The sequence below is a fragment of the Dromiciops gliroides genome, chromosome 3, assembly GCF_019393635.1.
Source record: "Dromiciops gliroides isolate mDroGli1 chromosome 3, mDroGli1.pri, whole genome shotgun sequence".
In the NCBI taxonomy this organism is placed as follows: Eukaryota; Metazoa; Chordata; class Mammalia; order Microbiotheria; family Microbiotheriidae; genus Dromiciops; species Dromiciops gliroides.
The window spans coordinates 330,635,278-330,653,637 of NC_057863.1; the positions used below are offsets into that span (position 1 = coordinate 330,635,278).

General features: G+C 38.5%; 1 protein-coding gene across 5 annotated transcripts in view; it reads right to left on the minus strand.

The window, feature by feature from the left end:
• Positions 1-18,360, minus strand: part of GSK3B (glycogen synthase kinase 3 beta) — a 279,430-nt gene that overhangs the window by 19,642 nt on the left and 241,428 nt on the right. The window contains exon 12 of one of the 5 annotated variants that reach the window (XM_043990489.1): positions 1,648-1,836. The exons of the other annotated variants lie outside the window; for them this stretch is intronic. Within the exon in view, the coding sequence (XP_043846424.1) occupies positions 1,751-1,836 (86 nt within the window). The 3' untranslated portion in view covers positions 1,648-1,750. Of the gene's footprint in view, positions 1-1,647; positions 1,837-18,360 lie in introns of those variants that run through there. 5 annotated transcript variants of the gene reach the window in all.

The following is an 18,360-nucleotide window of genomic DNA, read 5'->3' on the forward strand; positions in this document are numbered from 1 at the left end:
CAGATATACTAAGTCTTTGCCAACCAATATGGTTCATTAAAGAGGAAATGGACTTTAGTTTAACATGCTTTGCTTTTAGCAAACCTATTTCAATTCCTGGTGATTAGCATATTCCACCCCGCCATGATATTTAAAGTCATAGAATGTCATAGTAAACAGATGGTTTATCTGTTTGTTTTTTCCCCGCTTCTGACACTGTCACCATCCTGGTGCAGGCCCCTGTGCTTGAGTTGACTTTCCTGACATGAAAAACACACCAGATTCTAGAATCTACCTTTTCCCTTTTTCTTTCTTTTTTCCCTTCCTTCCTTCTTCCTTCCTTAAGACTACATCTGCCTATTTCTGGTCTTTGGACTCTTCTCCAGTTTTCCACAATGTAACAAATTTCAGACAGTAGCTTTGCAAATAATTATCCCAGTACCTCAGGAAATAATTTTTCTTGCCTGGCCACTTGAGTTTATTTAGTGAAATATTTGAGCAAGGAAGGGAGTAAATGAATTATGAGGAAAAACAGCACCATTTTCGAGCTAACAGTGTACTGAAGACCAGGGGGAATACAAAAATAAGTTATGACAAAATGTAGAATGTGGTAGGGGCTGAGCAGAGATCAAGACAAAATGATCTAGTATAATTTGGTGGAATAGATAACTTTCAGTTGAGGGTGGATAAACAAGAAAGGATTCATAGATGAGTTGCCACATAAGGAAGGGGGGTTGTAAAAGAAGAGAAGGATTTCAAACAGCCAGAAATGAGGAGAAAGTATGTTTTACACAGAGGGATCAGTCTTTCTGAGTGGCCAGAGGTAAGAGAATATAGAATGAGACTGGAGAACAACTGGTAATGCAATTTTGTTGAACTGTTATTATAACGCTGTTGCTGCTGCTACTAGGTAGTGATGATGACAAGGAAATCAAGGATGAATCATCCGGGACAGCTAGGTGGCGAAGTGGATAGAGCACTGGCCCTGGAGTCAGGAGAACCTGAGTTCAAATCCGGCCTCAGACACTTGACACTTACTAGCTGTGTGACCCTGGGCAAGTCACTTAACCCCAATTGCCTCACTAAAAAAAAAAAAAAAAAAAGAATGAATCATCTGCCAAAGGAAGACAGTTTGCCAAAGGATGCCTAGTAGGATGACTACTTTTGGCATGTATTTTAGAGGAAATTTTCACCTCAGAAAAATCACTGTGATAATTAGCTATTTTAATATGGTCAGCCAAGTTTCAGCTTGTGTCTGAGGCTGTGATTCTGGACTCCAGAAGTTTTGGGGTGTTCCTGTTCACAGCTCCGGTATCACCTTCTACACAAAGCTTTTCCTAACTCTTCTAAGATGTTAGTGCCCTCCCTTTACAAACTACCTTGTACTTATTTTGTGTATTTTTACCTTTTATTTCTCACCTGAGAAAGTTTACCAAAATGAGCATATATTGCAAAGCTCTCATTTTCTTTATATGCTTATAAATGTACATATTACCAACAGCACAGTGGACATTTATGTCAGAGACTTTAAGGTGCCTAAAATGCATCATTTTATTTTCATAGAAGTCCTACAAGGTAAAATATATGAACTTCTTGAGGACAAGGAAAATTTTGATTTTTGTCTTTACATCTTAGGCACATAGTAAATAAGAAGTGCTTAATAAATATTTGTTGATTAATTAAAATAATCAAATTTGGCCCCAGAGAAGAAAGGGCTTCTCTTCTTTCTTTGAAGAAGTGAGGGGCTACAGAGGTTGAATATTACATATATTCAGTCAGTTGTTGTGTTGGCTTGTTTGGCTGAATTGCCTTGATTACTTTTCTTCTTCTTTTTTTTTTTAAATAAGGAGTGGCTTGCTGAATACGGGAAGAAATGAAAAACATAAAAACAAAATGTCAGTAAATGTTAAAATTTTTAGAAAGTAAAATGCTGGAACGATAATATAAGACTTGACTCCAAGGGTTCAAGGCCAATTATTTGCTAGAGAATTTACTCTTCCTGATGGTTCCATAGATATTTAAAACAATTTTTAAAAAAATGTTAACTAAATTCCCGAGTAAAGGAATTTCATATAAATTAGTCTAACAACACTCCATTAGGTAAAGCTGAACTGATACACAATGAAGTGAGCAGGAACAGGAGAACAGTTTATACTCTTGCTACAATAATATGAAGGAATCAACATGGAATGAATTAATAATCAATGAAATGATCAATGAATGATCAATGAAATGACCAAAACTTCAGCCTGTCTGTCATCTCTTGTTAGAGGTGAAGAAAAGTAAAACTAGTTTAGTTTGATTGCAAAAAGTAGAAAGGTAGGCAGAAGTCAGATTATAAAGGGATTTAGATACCAGAATTAGGAGTTTGTATTCTATTCTAGAGGCAACAGGGAGCCAATGAAAATATTTTAGCAGGAGAGATACATAGTCAGACTTGAACATTAGAGAGACTGATTTGGTAGTTGTGTAAAAGGATGGACTAGAGAAGGAAGAGACTAGAGATAGGGCTATCACTGAGGAGGCTCTGAACAAAGCTGGCTGCAGGTGGTCTTAAGATTTTTTTGGGGGGGGGGCGGGACAATGAGGGTTAAGTGACTTGCCCAGGATCACACAGCTAGTATCACGTGTCTGAGGTTGGATTTGAACTCAGGTCCTCCTGAATCCAGGGCTGGTGCTTTATCCACTGCGCCATCTAGCTGCCTGCCCCCCCCCCCCCTCCCCAGGTCTTTAGATTTAACTCTTCATATGATGGCCTATATTCACAATGTTTCTCACAAACTTCTTTCTATTATAGTTGAATCTCTTCTTACTTCCTGCCTTGACTAACAGATTCCTAAATGGTCTCTCCCTCAACTTCATCACACATATTGACTACCAAAGTAATCTTCCTAAGGAACAGGTCCTTTGCTCAACACGGCCCCCCCCCCCCCAATAATGGTTCCTTAGTGTCTAGAATAACTCAGCCTGTCATTTATGGTTCTGCATACTTTAATTTTCCAGACTCAATTCATGTTACTTTCCTTTCTGTACTTTGTTCTAGTCTAAGGAACTTATACATTTCTGTTTTTTTGGGTGGGACAAAGAGAGTTAAGCGACTTGCCCAGGGTCACACAGCTAGTAGGTGTCAAGTGTCTGAGGCTGGATTTGAACTCAAGTCCTCCTGAATCCAGGGCTGGTGCTTTGCTTTATCCACTGCATCACCTAGTTGCCCCTGAACTTACACATTTCTATGAGTCATCTTCTATAGCCAATATTCGTTATATTCACCTCTCAGAATTCTTACTTTTTTTTTCAAGTCTCAACTTGGATGACACTTCCCTGATCTACCTAGATGTTAGTGTTCTTTCCCTCCTCAAATTACCTTATACCTCCTTCTTGTAGATCCCAAGTAGAATGTAAGCTCTTGAGGGAGGATAGTTTTGTTTTTTTATCCTCAGTATCTAAGCAGCATAAAAGTACCTGTGGCATTAATAAATGTTTGAACTAAACTGAGAGGAGACATATGCAACACTGTAGATGAAGAAACAACAAACCAATTGGCAGCTTATTGGGAGAGAAAGGGAAGAGTGAAAGATGGCTCTAAAATTCTGAGTCTGGTTAAACCAGGAAGAGGGTGGTACAATCAATAAAAAATATACAGAGAGGGAATATGGGATTGAGGGATAATTTATGAGTTTAGTTTTAGCATATTTTGTTTGATGTGTTGGGTTGGACTTTCAAGTAAAAGTAGCAAGCACATTAAAGAAAGTTATATGGGAATGTAAAATAGGTGCTCCAGCTCAGAGAAGATGGGAGGCACAGGATTCAAAGGGAACAGTGGAAAGGTTAGCATTGGCCAGAAGGAAGATCATCTCAAAATTTGAAACTGAAACAAAAGAGACTGTAGCATAGTTTTGAGGTATGATGGTGAGGAGATGAAAGTTCATGATTGGGGCCACTAGGTGGTGCAGTGGATAGAGCATTGGCCCTGGAGTCAGGAGGAGCTGAGTTCAAATCCAACCTCAGACACTTGACACTTACTAGCTGTGTGACCCATGGCAAGTCACTCAACCCCAATTGCCTCACCTACCCCCCCCCCAAAAAAAGAAAGTTCATGATTAATGGCTTCAATCCCTTCAGTAATGGAGGAGGTAATATTTATTGAGAGAGAGAGCAGGGGGCAGCTAGGTGGTGCAGTGGATAAAGCACCAGCCTTGGATTCAGGAGGACCTGGGTTCAAATCCAGCCTTAGACACTTGACACTTACTAGCTGTGTGACCCTGGGTAAGTCACATAATCCTCATTGCTGGGTGGGGGGAGGGGAGGGAGAGGGAGGTAAAGTTGAAGACTTGAGGAGACAGGAGGTTTACAAAAGCTTCTATGGTGAGTAGAGAAGGGATACAGATGAATAAATTGACCGCTGAGTAGTTATGAGAGCTCAGTTAAAAAGTTTAAAGTTGTAATGGACAAATCAGTAAGGTTTCACAATTTCTTTCTAGCAGGGCTTTTGGTTCAGGAGTTGAAGCAGAGACAACTGATGTCAGGACTGCTCAGGGTTGGGGAGTAGTGTGGCAAAAAGGACAAAAGGACAAAATTTACAGGGTAAAGTATTCAAGGCTGGAGGTGAACACTGCTTTGATGAATGTTCAAAGAACAGGGTCTGACTGCAATGATATAACAAACAGAATTCAGCTTCTTATTTTTCAGGTTTTAGAATATGGAGTGATTTGGGCTAAGTTTACACATTACTTCCCCATCACCTCAAACCAAGAAGAATGAAAGGGATTACATCAGATAAATTACTAGAAGACTGCCAATAAATTGAAGTATTTTAAAATTGATTTAAACTGAAACTTAGTAAATACAATTTTTGAGTAAATAACCTGAGCCCCAAGATGTAACCCTTCCCTCTCCCCACAAAAACCCCCACTAACTACTCTAGAAATGATAGCAAATGGAAGTTTTACTTCACACTCATCAAATTATTTGTGATAAAAGGTGGAAATAGTCACTGTTGGAGTGGCTGTGGGAAGACAGGTACACTAAGGCACTGCTGTTATAAATATGAAATAGTCTAATCATTAACAAAAAACAACAGGGAATTATTATGAGGAAAGAGACTAAAATGCTCATATCCAGTTACCCAGGTTGTTTTGACTGCTATGCATAAACCACAAGGAGGTCAAGGACACAGAAAAAAATTCCTATATATAACAAAAGTCCATCAGCACTTTTTTGGTGGCAGCATAAAACTGCAAACAAAGTAGGTGGCTACAGAAGAAGGCTTGAAGAAATTGTGGCATGCTAACATAATGGAATATTATTTTGCTTTACAAAAGTACAGATATAAGGAATTTAGAGAATTCAAGGAAGACCCGAATGAACTGATGCAAAGGAGAACAGAGAAACAAAGCGAAAGATAATATGCATGAGGATCACAACAGCATAAAGGAAAAGCAACTAAAAACTATCAGACTAATGTAATAACAAATCTTGATTCCAGAAGACTAATGATGAAACACATTTCCATCTCCTCAGCAGAGAGGTGGTTGATTTTAAATGTGGAAAAGTTTTAAAAGTGGAAAGTTTAAGAAGCCCTGCTCTAGACTTGGCCTTCATTGTCTCTCCTTATTACTGTCACCCTAAACAAGGCCCGCCCTCCCTCTCCCTCTCCCTCTCCCTCTCCCTCTCCCTCTCCCTCTCCCTCTCCCTCTCCCTCTCCCTCTCCCTCTCCCTCTCCCTCTCCCTCTCCCTCTCTCTCTCTCTCTCTCTCTCTCTCTCTCTCTCTCTCTCTCTCTCTCTCTCTCTCTCTCTCTCTCTCTCTCTCTCTCTCTCTCGACAACATAATGTGGCTGAAAGAACAATAGACTTGCAGCCAGAAGAACTGGATTTTGATTCTCAGTTCTACTACTTACTAGCTAGAGACAGCTAGGGTGGCAGAATGGATAAAGTGCTGGGTCTGGAGGAAGATTTGAAAGCAAATCCAGCCTCCCACACTTTCTAGCTGTGTGACCCTGGGCAAATAAATCACTTCACCTCTGTCTGGTTTAGTTTCCTCAATTGTAAAATGGAGGTAGTAAAAAGCACCTTCCTTACAAGGTTGTTGTGAGAGTAACTTAGCTATTTGTAAAGCACTTAGGACAGTGTTTGGCACATTAGTAGCACTCAAAGGCTTGTTTCCTTTCTACTTCCTTGAGAAAAAATCATGGAATTTCTTCTCATGAACTGGGAATAATGTGTACATTAAATAACAATGATAGGGGCAGCTAGGTGGCGCAGTGGATAGAGCACCAGCCCTGGAGTCAGGAGTACCTGAGTTCAAATCCGGCCTCAGACACTTAACACTTACTAGCTGTGTGACCCTGGGCAAGTCACTTAACTCCAATTGCCTCACCAAAAAAAAAAAAAAAAATAACAATAATAGTTTACTCTATAGAACATTATATAACTTATAAAACCCTTTCCCATAACCACTCAAATAGGATTATCTTCACTTTGTAAATAAAGGCAGCTGAATCTTGGAGGTTAGGTGACCTGTCCTGAATCATGCAGCTAATGAGTGTCAGATGTAGGACATCCACAACCAGTGCTTTTTAAATTATATATATTATGGGGGCGGCTAGGTGGCACAGTGGATAAAGCACCGACCCTGGATTCAGGAGTACCTGAGTTCAAATCCGGCCTCAGACACTTGACATTTACTAGCTGTGTGACCCTGGGCAAGTCACTTAACCCTGTTGCCCTTAAAAAAAAATTATATATATTGTAAGAATTAAAGAAGAGAGTATAAATGCAAGGTATTTTATAACCTCTACAAATGTTACTCAATTCCTCTCACGTGAAGTATGTCTTTTGAATGAGTCTCTTGGGCTTAATAGTTGCTCATATTTATATCATGCTCTAACATTTATAAAGCACTTTGCTCACATAACAGGTAGATGCTATTACTTCATTTTACAGATGAGGCCATTAAAGCTGAGTTCAAGTAACCTGTCCAAGGTCCCAGAGCTTGTACTTAGCTCTTCTGACTTCAGGTCCAAACAGCTCTTGCCATTCATTATCCCATGCTGTCTAAAAATCTCCTTCCTTTTTTTATCTTCTGTATCATTGCTGTGGGATTCCTAAAGGATAGCTTGGATCATGGTGCTCCCATGTCCAAAAACCTCCACACTCCTCATTCATCCATTCATCAAGAAGCATGCATGAAACACCTACTGTGTGCAGAGAATACGATGATAAGTTTATACACTAGGTGATATTAAACATTTAGATAAAGCCATAAGCCCCATCCTCATGGAGCCTGAAGGCTAATTATATAGCTATAATTTATAGGAGAATAAGTGCATCAGAAAGAAAATCAAGAGGTAGATATTTAAGGAGGAATTTAAGAGGAATTTGGAGTGAAAAGCAATCAGAGAACCCTTCATAGAAGAGTGGCAGAGCTTTCCTACTGTAACGATTGGAATGACGCCACCTGCTGGAGACTTACTGTAGAAGAGTTCCGCCCATGAAGGGAAGGTCTTTGAGGGCAAGACCAGGAGTCTTTTCTTTGGCATGAGGAAGTGACGCGGGCGAGTGGGAGGAGGAAGGAAGAGACTGGCGCGCTCAGTCTCGCGCTCTTTCCTTTGGACTCTGGTGGAGAGCGGAGCTAGAAATGTGCTCTCCCTTTAATAGATAGGAATCTAGGCCTTTCTCTCTCTCTTTACCAAATTCTTGTTCTCCTTAATAAATGCTTAAAAGTCTAACTCTTGCTAAAGCTTATAATTTATTGGCGACCACTCATTGGATATTTTAGACAGTTTAGCTAGAATTTTAGCCCTTAACACTACAGTAAGTCTCCAGCAGGTGGCATCAGCTAGAATTTTAGCCCCTTACAAGAAGAGATGGCATAGGAAACAAAACAGAATGAAGGAATTTAATTGATGAAAAGTGAAGAGGTTATTTCTAGTATAATTAAGCATCATGAAAAAAGGTATGAAGGATTGAGAGTACATTGTGTGTTTGGGTTGGGAGGGAAGAAGGGAGAAAGCAGACTCCGGCTTAGCTGGAGTGTGATGGTTAGAGAGGAGTAACAGGAGATGAGGCTGGAAAGGTAAAATGTGCCAGATTCAGAAGGCCTTGAATGCCAAGCAAAGGAATTTGAATTTAAAGTGATACTTAAATAAGTAGCCCTTAATTTTTTTGAGCTAATGAGTACTGTAAGCAGATTTTAAAAAATAATCTTACTCTGGCAGCAATATAAAGGACAGGCTTAGATGAGAATGAGGTTGGGAGGTGAAGCGTAGAGGAAAGAATTAATTGGGCATCCCAAAATATCCACACTTCTTTGCCTGGCATTTAGAACCTCTCTAATTTGGCCCTTTCATATACCTTACACTCTAGCCAAACTGTGCCATCCTACTTCCATAGATTTGCTCAGGCATGAAGAAAACAGGCCAGATTGATTGCCTTTGGGAAATACTTCTTGGAATGGAATGCCCTCCTATCTCTACGAGTTTTAACCTACCCTTAAAGACCCAGATCAATTACCTTTTCTATCACTACTTACCTGATTTATTGCTCCTCCCCATCCCCGCTTTGTTTTTGTTTTGTTTTCTGAGAGGCAATGAAGGTTAAGTGACTTGCCCAGGGTCACACAACTAGTGTCAAGTGTCTGAAGCCACATTTGAACTCAGGTCATCCTGACTCCAGGGCCAGTGCTCTATCCACTGCAACACCTAGGTCTGGTTCCCCCTTCCCCCTCCTTTAGAACAAATTTCTCCTACCCTACTTTCATAGCAACTTCTTTTGCATTTCCCGAATTTTCATAGCACTTAAAAATCTGTCTTTGTGCATTTTCACATTCTAACTTTGTGGTGAAGTTGTCAGTCCTTTCTTACCTTCCATACTATACACTGTGTAGCTCATGAAAACTAGGATTGTCATTCTTCCCCATCCCCTGGCAGAGTGCCTTGCACATGGGATGCACTAAGGATATATTTATTGTCAGATAAATAAATGCATGTGAGAGAGAATCTCTTGCAAACAACAGTGCTGGCTTTTTTTTTTTAATGTGAGAAGATACGAAGAGATACTGTGCCATCATCTTTTCTGACACACCAGTCCTCTGTACAGATCTTATTAACTCCTATTACCGGCTTTGCCTTCTGCCAGGAATGACTTCAAATAGCCAAATGTTAGAATGGGAGCTCCTTGAGGACTTTTTCTGGCTTTGCCTTCACATTCCTGCTGATGTATGCTTCTTGAAATGACTCCCCGCCCCTTCTCTCCTGCCATTGTATACATCCTATGATCTTTTTTTTTTTTAATTTTTTAAAAAATGTTTTTGGTGAGGCAATTGGGGTTAAGTGACTTGCCCAGGGTCACACAGCTAGTAAGTGTTAAGTGTCTGAGGCCGGATCTGAACTCGGGTACTCCTGAATCCAGGGCCAGTGCTTTATCCACTGTGCCATCTAGCTGCCCCGATCCTATGATCTTTTAAGGCTCAGCAAGTCCTGGTTCTTGTGTGAAGACTTCCTCAACTGTATTTTTGTCCATATAAATCTCTCTCTCTACTCTAAGCTTATCTGGGTCTGTTATTTGGCCACTTAATGACAGCTTGCTTATAAAGGAGATTGTTGGGCTTCTAAGAAGACAAGACCGTGTGTTATTTTTCTTTTAAATCTCCTCAATTTGACAGCACAGAACAGACAGTAGACAATGAATAAACAACTGTTGTATTGATTTTGAAATGGTTTTCCTATGTTCCATTGAGACTACCCTTTAGGTAAAGAGAAAAAAGGATGTTTCTTTGAAGTCTTGCTGGTATCTGGAAGAATTTGTTATTTTCTTTTTTTTCATAGGAATGAAACATCAGGACCTTCTGATTAGCACTTTGGACACTGGAAGGTACTGAGTTAATTTAATAACATAAGCAATGTTAAAATAAATAACAATTGGTTTAGTTTTGAAATTCCAAGTTTAATTTTGAAATATTTTTTATTTTCTATGCAATCTGTGGGCTTAGGGAACATGTCAAGATTTGAAATGGCTTTTAATATAACCATCATGAAGTTAATATTTAATATTGTGCTTAACATAATGAATATATAATTAATATGCTTTCTGAAATGTTATATCCAGTCTCAAAATCATACACATACAACTATGTGTGCATACACATAACACATGCTCCCTTATGGAACATTATAATTTATAGATTCAGGCTTGCAATTCTAGGTGCAGAATGGTATATACAGGTTTGATTTTAGCTGGCTTAGAAATGGCATAATTTTGGGAGAGTTATTTTTCTTCTTTCTAAATATAAATATGTTTGGAACACATTTTTAAATGAAAGTTTCTTCTCCCTACTGATTTCTTAAGTCTGAGCTGTCAGAAGGCAGATATATCGTTTTGCCTCAAGAGAAAGGATTTATTCATTTACATTTATATAGCTGCAATTATCTTTTGAAATTCATAGGCCTACTAACAAGGAATATGTTTTTAGCAGCAAGGATTTAGTTGATAAACAGCTTTCCTGAAAGTTTCACATGTTGTGTTTCTGCAACCAAATTTCAGGATTTTACACAAGATTTAAGTAAAACCATGTTTTGGGATCTAGCTATATTGTAATGGAGATGACATAGAAGTGAACAGAATGAGTTCAGTGAAAAATGTAACTGCGTAATTGGGGTTTAAACTGCAGCAATTTCCCCTGACTCTCTTCACTGCGAGGCTAGGGACACAAGGTCTTCAGGTTCATTTGTTTTCTTAGCAGAAGCCACAGCAAAAAGCTGAAAGCATGACAAAACCCAAAGCAAAACACGGAGAAGTAAAACAAGACTCTAGGAGAGAAAGTTTACTGGGGCAATAGGTCAAAGAGAAGGAAGAAAAGATTACATTAAAAAAATATGCAAGGACTATTTCAAGTATATACATTATATACAATCATGGATACATAATCTAATGTCTTAAAACAAATGTGTACATATATGAGATGCCCTAAATAAAGCCTTCTTCTAAAGGAAGTATAAAATAATAAAGATTAAAAGACAATATGGAAAGAAAGCACTTTGTAAACTTAAAAGTTCCAATATCAATGAACAGGCACTTATTAAGTGCCTACTCTATGCCAGGCACTGTAATATTAATGTGACCTATTATTACTAACACAGTTTCACACACGCCTACAAGATGAATGCAAGAAAAATAATGGTTAATACTTTTCTTCTCAAATTAGGGGATTTGCGGGGAAGGGGAACAGGGGGCAGAGGAGAGGAGTGGGACAGTATATATGGTTCTTTTCCTTTTGTTTTGCAGAGTAATGAGGATTAAGTGACTTGCTCGGGGTCAGACAGGTAGTAAGTGCCATGTCTGAGCTCGGATTTGAACTCAGGTCCTCCTGAATCCAGGGCCAGTGCTTTATCCTCTGCGCCACCTAGCTGCCCCAATTATTTTATACCAACACCAGAACTCCACTGAATGACATGAACCTAAGAAAAAGCCTATTCTTATTTATAGGAAGTTCTGTGGAGAAATAGCAAGAACATTAGGTTTGAAGCCAGAAGAAGTAGGAGCCAGTCCTAGCCCTGACACTGAAAAGCTGTGTGATCTTAAGCAAGTCGATCTCACTGTGTCTCAGCTTCCACTTGTTAAATGAAATTGTTTCGTTAGATTTAACATCCTTTCTAAATCAAAACCCAATGAGCTTAATACATTAAAATATTCCAATGGATCCATAGTGTCACTGAGATAGCTATTCCCTTCAATGATGCTGATCATGACCCATCTATGGAGGACTATTCTTCGAGATTTTTTCGGGGGGGGGGGTATTTTCCCATAAATTCACTACAGGAGACCCACTCGACACGCTAGAGGGGCTTTCCTTGCTTACTACAATGGAGCATGTGGGTTACCTACTAGTTATACTTTGTTCAAATTTCATGACCAGCACATATTTTGCACATAACTTCTTTCATGACATACTTTATACCACTTCTTCTTTGTAACTCCATGTGCTATAACCTGTGCATGCCCACCACAACCCTCTGTATCTCCCTTCTAACAAATGCAGTACATTGTAGGCTATAGTGTTGCATGACTGAAGCAAGCAACAACAGAGAAAGACTAATGGTCTGAAAAATATGGGCCATTTTTTTTTATGGGGAGAAGTCTGAGGTTACTAAAAACAAATAAAAACCCCTCTAATCCAGCTTGTTCCCTTACTCTTGTTCAATTTTGTGTCCTATATTCATAGTATACCTACACATGCTGCTCTATAGGTTGTCCTTCCACTTTGCATTACAGTTTGGATAAGAGCTATTTTTTACCCACTTGGTCCTGGTGTATCGTTAAAGGCTTCAGAATAATGATAGATCTCATTTAGCATGCTCTGCAGTGTTTTAGGGTTTGATGTAGTCAGCACAGTGTCCTCCTGAAAAGGAGCATCTGGAAGACTTTGCTAAATCCATAGTTCTTGACTTAAACTCTGTGCTCGATCTCCTCAATGGCAGTAGAGAACCTTTGGAAAGCAGCTATCTTCCTGTTTTTTTAATTTGCCTTGATATTAACAATCATAGGGTCTTTAATTATCTCTTTCAAGGAATCATAATTCTCACATATGCTGAGCAGAGCTTTTAAGCTAGTATTTTTATTAAATCAAATCCTTCCTTATAATCAACACATAAGTGCAGTAGAATTATATATTTTCTACATTTGAAAAATTGATTGTGATGGTAAAGATTGGTCTTGACCATATGAATGAATATAAACTCTTTGAGGATACTGCTCGGTACCAGTAAGCAATTAACATGTGCTTGTAGATTGGAATATCTCTTGTAAAGACCTGACCATTCCTTTCTAATACTCTCTAATACTCTCATTAACAAAGTCCTTACTGCTTTCATAGATGATGCTTGGAAAGTTTTATAGAGATGAGAAAGTAGTCATGTGGGTCAGTGGCTGTGTGCTCTTGGTTGCCTTATTTTGGGGTAATAATAAGATCTGTGGCTTTCCCCCCTTCTTCTGACCTCTTCATATATCTAGAAAATTGGACCCTTAATGTTCTCAAAACTCTATGACTTACAGCATAGGCTGGTCTTCCTTTGTGTAAGTACTAAGTCTAGTTCAGTTACTTTTTCAACTTTTGTTTTCTTTCACATCATTTGTATTTCCTCTATAAGTTCATCAACTGTCCATGATAGTAAGGGGTTCATAACAAGAATCGTTACGGATCTTTAACTTTCATTTGTTTGTTGTCCTTCCAGTTTCCTTTATAAATGCCTTCAGGATGACTTAGGGAAGCCAGGTGGCACAGCAGATAGAACACAAAACTAAAGTCAGGAAGATCTGAGTTTGAATCCTGTCTCAGACAGTTAAGGCTGTATGTCCCTGGGGAAGCTATTTCACCTCTTTGGGTCTCAGTGCCCTCTAAGGTCCCTGTCATCTCTAAATCTATGACCCCAGTACTTTGCTTATGTGGATCTCTCACCAGACTGCTTTTAAATGAAGTTTTCTGTCCCTTGCATCTCACTGTTTACAATCTGAATTGGTGGTGTATTTGGCTGGCATTTCTCTCTGTTCAGCAAGCAAGTTAAGTGTTTGCTTTGGTGTTAGAGGGTTTTAAGTTCTTTTGTTCTTATCATGGCAATCGATTTATAATGGTTAAGCTTTTGAATGAAACTGTTAAAATCAGGACAGATATCCTTTCCATCATCCTTCTCTATCCCCACCCCCCCATCAATAGTTTGATTGAATAAATCAGGTTGGAGTTTAATGACACATGCCATATCGTTTTCTCATTTTTATTCACTTTTCTAGCTTCATATTAATTTGGAAATTTGGTTTAACAAGTCAGTGATATGACTACACAGACAGAGTTGATTCAGGAATGACTATATCATTTTCTGCCTTTTAAACTTTTTAAAAAAATTCTATTTTGTGGGGTGGGTAATTTTTCAGTGCTTGCCATGTCCAATGTTCTCCATTTTTTTTTTCTTAAAGAAAGTACTGAGGACGTATGAGACTTCCGTGTGGCCTACATGTTTTTGGTATCTCTTAGTTCTTCAATCCAACAAGGATTCATCAGGTGTCTACTTGATGGGCAGTGGGAGAGCAGAGAAAAAAATGAAGCTACTACTGCCCTGGAGCTTACATGGGAAAGAACAGGCACATGAATGAGAATAAACCACATGGAGGTCACTGTGCGGGGTGGAAGGATAACTCAGGAAAGGTTTCTTGTAGAAGGTGGGACCTGAGCTGAGTCTAGAGGAAAACAGAGGGTGGAAGTGAGTAGAGAGCATGTTCTAGAAAGGAGGGACAGCCAATGTGAAGACACAGAGATGGCAGAGTCTCCAGGGAGGAACAGCATGAAGGCCCAGTTGGGATCAGCACACTGTGGGAAGGAGGTTAATGAATAACAGGCACTGAAGGAAAGTCTAGAGCCAGGTTATGAAAGGCTTTAAAAGCTCAACATTAGAATTTAAATTTGATGCTAAAAGCAACAGGCTGGGGAGGGATTTGGTCAGACTTTGGCTTTAGGAAAATCACTTTTGTCAACTGTATAGAGGATGGATTAGAGTAAGGAGAGACTTGAGTCAGGGTGACCAATTAGGAGGTGAGTGCAATAGTACAGATGAAAGGTGACGGGGTGGCTGTGTAAGAAAGAAGGGGATGGATGCGAGAAATGTTGTGGAAATAGAAATGACAAGACTTAGTGACTGACTGGACATAGGAGGTAAAGGAGAGGTGAGGAGTCAACAGTAATGGCAAGGTTGAAAACCTGGATGATAGGAAGGATGTGGTGCCTTTGAGAGAAATAGCTAAGTTTGGAAGGCGAGGTGGGGACCTTTTGGAGAAAGATGACAGAGTATTTTGGCATGCTAAATCTGAGATGCCTCTGGTACATCTAACTTATAACTACCTAACAGGTAGTAGTTATAGACACATGACTGGAACTCGGGAGAGAAAGACAATTTAGGGCTGGATAGGCACATCTGGGAGTCATCTGCATAGTGACTGTAATTTAATTTAACTCCCGAGCCGTATTTTACAACATTTTTGGTTATCCTTGCCTATTCGTATGTCTGCACTGATGTCACCAAATACCAGAATTAATGTTGATTTAATCTAGGGTCTTTATCTATTTTGAACAGATTTTTCTTTGTCCCTTCCTTCTTCTGTAGCAAGATGTTGGTGCCTAAGCTATAATTATTTTCATACTAGAGTTTTTGCAAATATTTATCATGAATATTTTAATAAGATGACCAAATGTAACATCCTTCCTGGAATTTATGACAAAACCAATTTTGCCAATTCCCTCATTTGCCTCTCCAAAGGGAACCTGGAACCATCCTTCCATTTAGCTGCAACTTATGTCTTCTGTTTGCTTTTTTAAATAGGGAAGTCCAGATTAATCTAATTCAGTTCTTTGAAAAGTAAGTCCACTCAATGGTCAACAGGTAAAGATGTCATATTTAGAGTACCAACACACCTAGAAAAGATTTATAGATGGTCTAAAAACTGTAATTCGTACTACTTCCTGCTCCCTCTTCGGCTGGTCACTGCAGAAATGGAATAGGGTGGTAGGGTTTAGGATTGAGGGCCACGTTTGCATTTTTCTGTGTCAGAGGTTGCTGTGGTAAAAAAACCTGATCACTAAGTGGCCTACCCGAGAAGGATGAGCCTCTCACAGTGTATTATTTCTAGGACTACAGTGAAATCTGCCAGAGCTTGTACTTTCTTGGCATAGCCTTTGAGAACCTAAGGCCACCTCTAAACCTTGATAAGGCATTGGAGGAGGACTTTGTGGACACAAATTAAAGAGCTTTACTTTAAAAAAATAAAATAAAAGGGAAAACAATCTTCTTATGTAGTGACACAAAGAATTCTAAAAGAGAGTCCCTTGGTGAGGAGGATTTCATACCATAAACTATATTACCAGATCTGTAAAAAAAAAAGAACATGGATTACATTTCATTCCATATCATCATTTCTTCCCTTAAAATAGTGACAACAAACTGTTGGAAATGAGAGTAACTATATGCTAGAGCAGGAAGATAACTTGGACGACATCTGCTTCAAACTTTTCATTTTACAGATGAGGTATTTGAAGTCCAAAAAGGCAATGACTTGCCTAAGCTCATACGATTTATTCAGAAGAAGAACTATAACTGAAATTTAGGTCCTCTCACTCCCAGACTAGTGCTCTCTCTACTACATTAAGGATACTGTTGGAATGCTCTTTGATTAAATCAGTATAACTCTCATACAAATGACTAACTTCAATCTTCATTATTCTAAATTTCTTTACTGGAATAATTGATTTTGCTGAAATCCTGAATGCTCAAAATGAGATGCCAGTGTCACTCAGTTGAATTAATTGATTTAAATAACTACTGAGCTATCGGAACATGTTATTTTACAAATGCTGAAATCATTATCAAAGCAACATGGAAATCAGGTCACACAAGGTTACTACAAGTGCTCCCCAAACTCTCATAACATCCACTAGCTTGGTCTGGTAACTTGATAAAAGATTACAAAAACAAATTACTCATAATTTTCACTTTCATGCTTAATAAAAAGGGATGCTCATCAAATTAGTGCTAGAAGAGAACTGACCAAATGAACTGGCTAGCAATTATTCCATCTGCCATGAGCAACCCAATGTTAACCGACATAATTAAAATAAGAAAATTTTCATATGGTCAATCTCATATTCTTTCATAGCAACTTTGCATTTTGTCTCTCTAAATAGGCAAGTTATAGTTGGAAAGTAAAACTCATTCTATTTCTGTAGTACTGTAATCCCTTATGGCTACCCAACTCTAAAGCAATTTCTAGCATCTATCTTATTTTGGCTGCAGAAACACTGTGAGGTAGATATTATCCCATTTTAGATATGAGGCAGCTAAGGTCCCAAGAGAAAAGAATTTAACAATTAGATAGAACTAGTCCAACACTCTCATTTTACAGCTGAGGATACTGAGATATTAAGGAATTACATGACTTGTCCAAAGTCACATATAGTAAAAGAGTTGCAACTAGAATCCAGGTCTCCTAGCTGCTGGGTCAGCACTCTCTACTTACTATGCCATATGAAATCCAAACCAGTGAGTGGTCTTTCTACTACAGCATGCTGCTTCCATCTCCAACAATTTTAGGGCCGAAAAAAATAATTTAGTTGCAGCAATTATGTGCAAAAGGGTAAGATGAGACTGGGAAAAAACTTTATATCTGACAAATGGTAGAAATTTAGGAAGGCAGAAGGTGATTTTTTATGTAAAGAAGCATCACGAATGAAAAAAATCTGTCTTCTATGGTATTGGGTTCTCTGATGCAGAGAGATCCGACTGTGTACTTAATTGGTTTTGTGCATTAATGAAAATCTACTGAGTATTTCCTGAAAAAAGATTCTTCCCATGACCCCTGAGTTTGCTATCTACTGTAATCCTAATACTCTTTAGCTGTTCTTTAGGGTCATAGCAGCAGTACAACTATAGAAAAGACAGTCCATTCCTAAGGAGTAGCAAGACTAATGTCATTAGGGTCCCATTCTGCTACAAATTCTGGGGTGGCCTATGGGATGGCCAGCAGTACCAACAATAATGCCATCTATGCACATACAATTTGCAAAGTGAGGTTACATGTTATGTATGGTGCAAGTCACTTTACTTAGCTGGGTCTTAGTTTGTAGAGATTAAATAATCTTTAAGGTTCTATCTAGATCTAACATTATATGACATTATTTCATTTGATCTTTACAACACAGTGATGTGGAAAGGGAAGGAGGTATTATTTTCCCAATTTTAGAGATGAGGAAAAAGCCTTGAGAAATGATGTGACTTGCTCCTGGCCATAAAATGGGTCAGACTGAGTTTTACTAGAATATAGGTCTTCTGACTCCAAGTCTAAGACTTCCTGTTATATACTTCTATTATGGCTCAGTATGATTTAAACCTTAGTTTAAATGTATTTGCATTGTGCTTTTTGTTTCCATCAGGTATAAAGTTAAAATTTTCTATACTTTTGATTTGTAAGAGAAATTTTCTCCATTTGTTCTAACGTACAGAGGTTTTCTGTAATAAGTTCCAGAACATTTACTGGGAAATAAAATAAAGCTATATTAAAGGAAGGAAAACATATTATGTACTGGGGGTTTTAAAACATTTAAATGCAATTCTTGACAATCTGTGCAATAATGGTTTCAGCACTGGCAGAAATATTAACATCACCCAACATAAATAGTAAATATAGAAGTAATACTTTAGAGGAGGTTACATTTTCTCAGGCTACTTTTCTCAAAACTAAAAGATGAGGCTTATAAATATCCCAGCTAATGATAAAAATGAAATCAACTTGAGAAAAACTCCCAAGAAGCCTTTATGACTTCATTCAGTCTTCACAAGAAATTACAGAAGT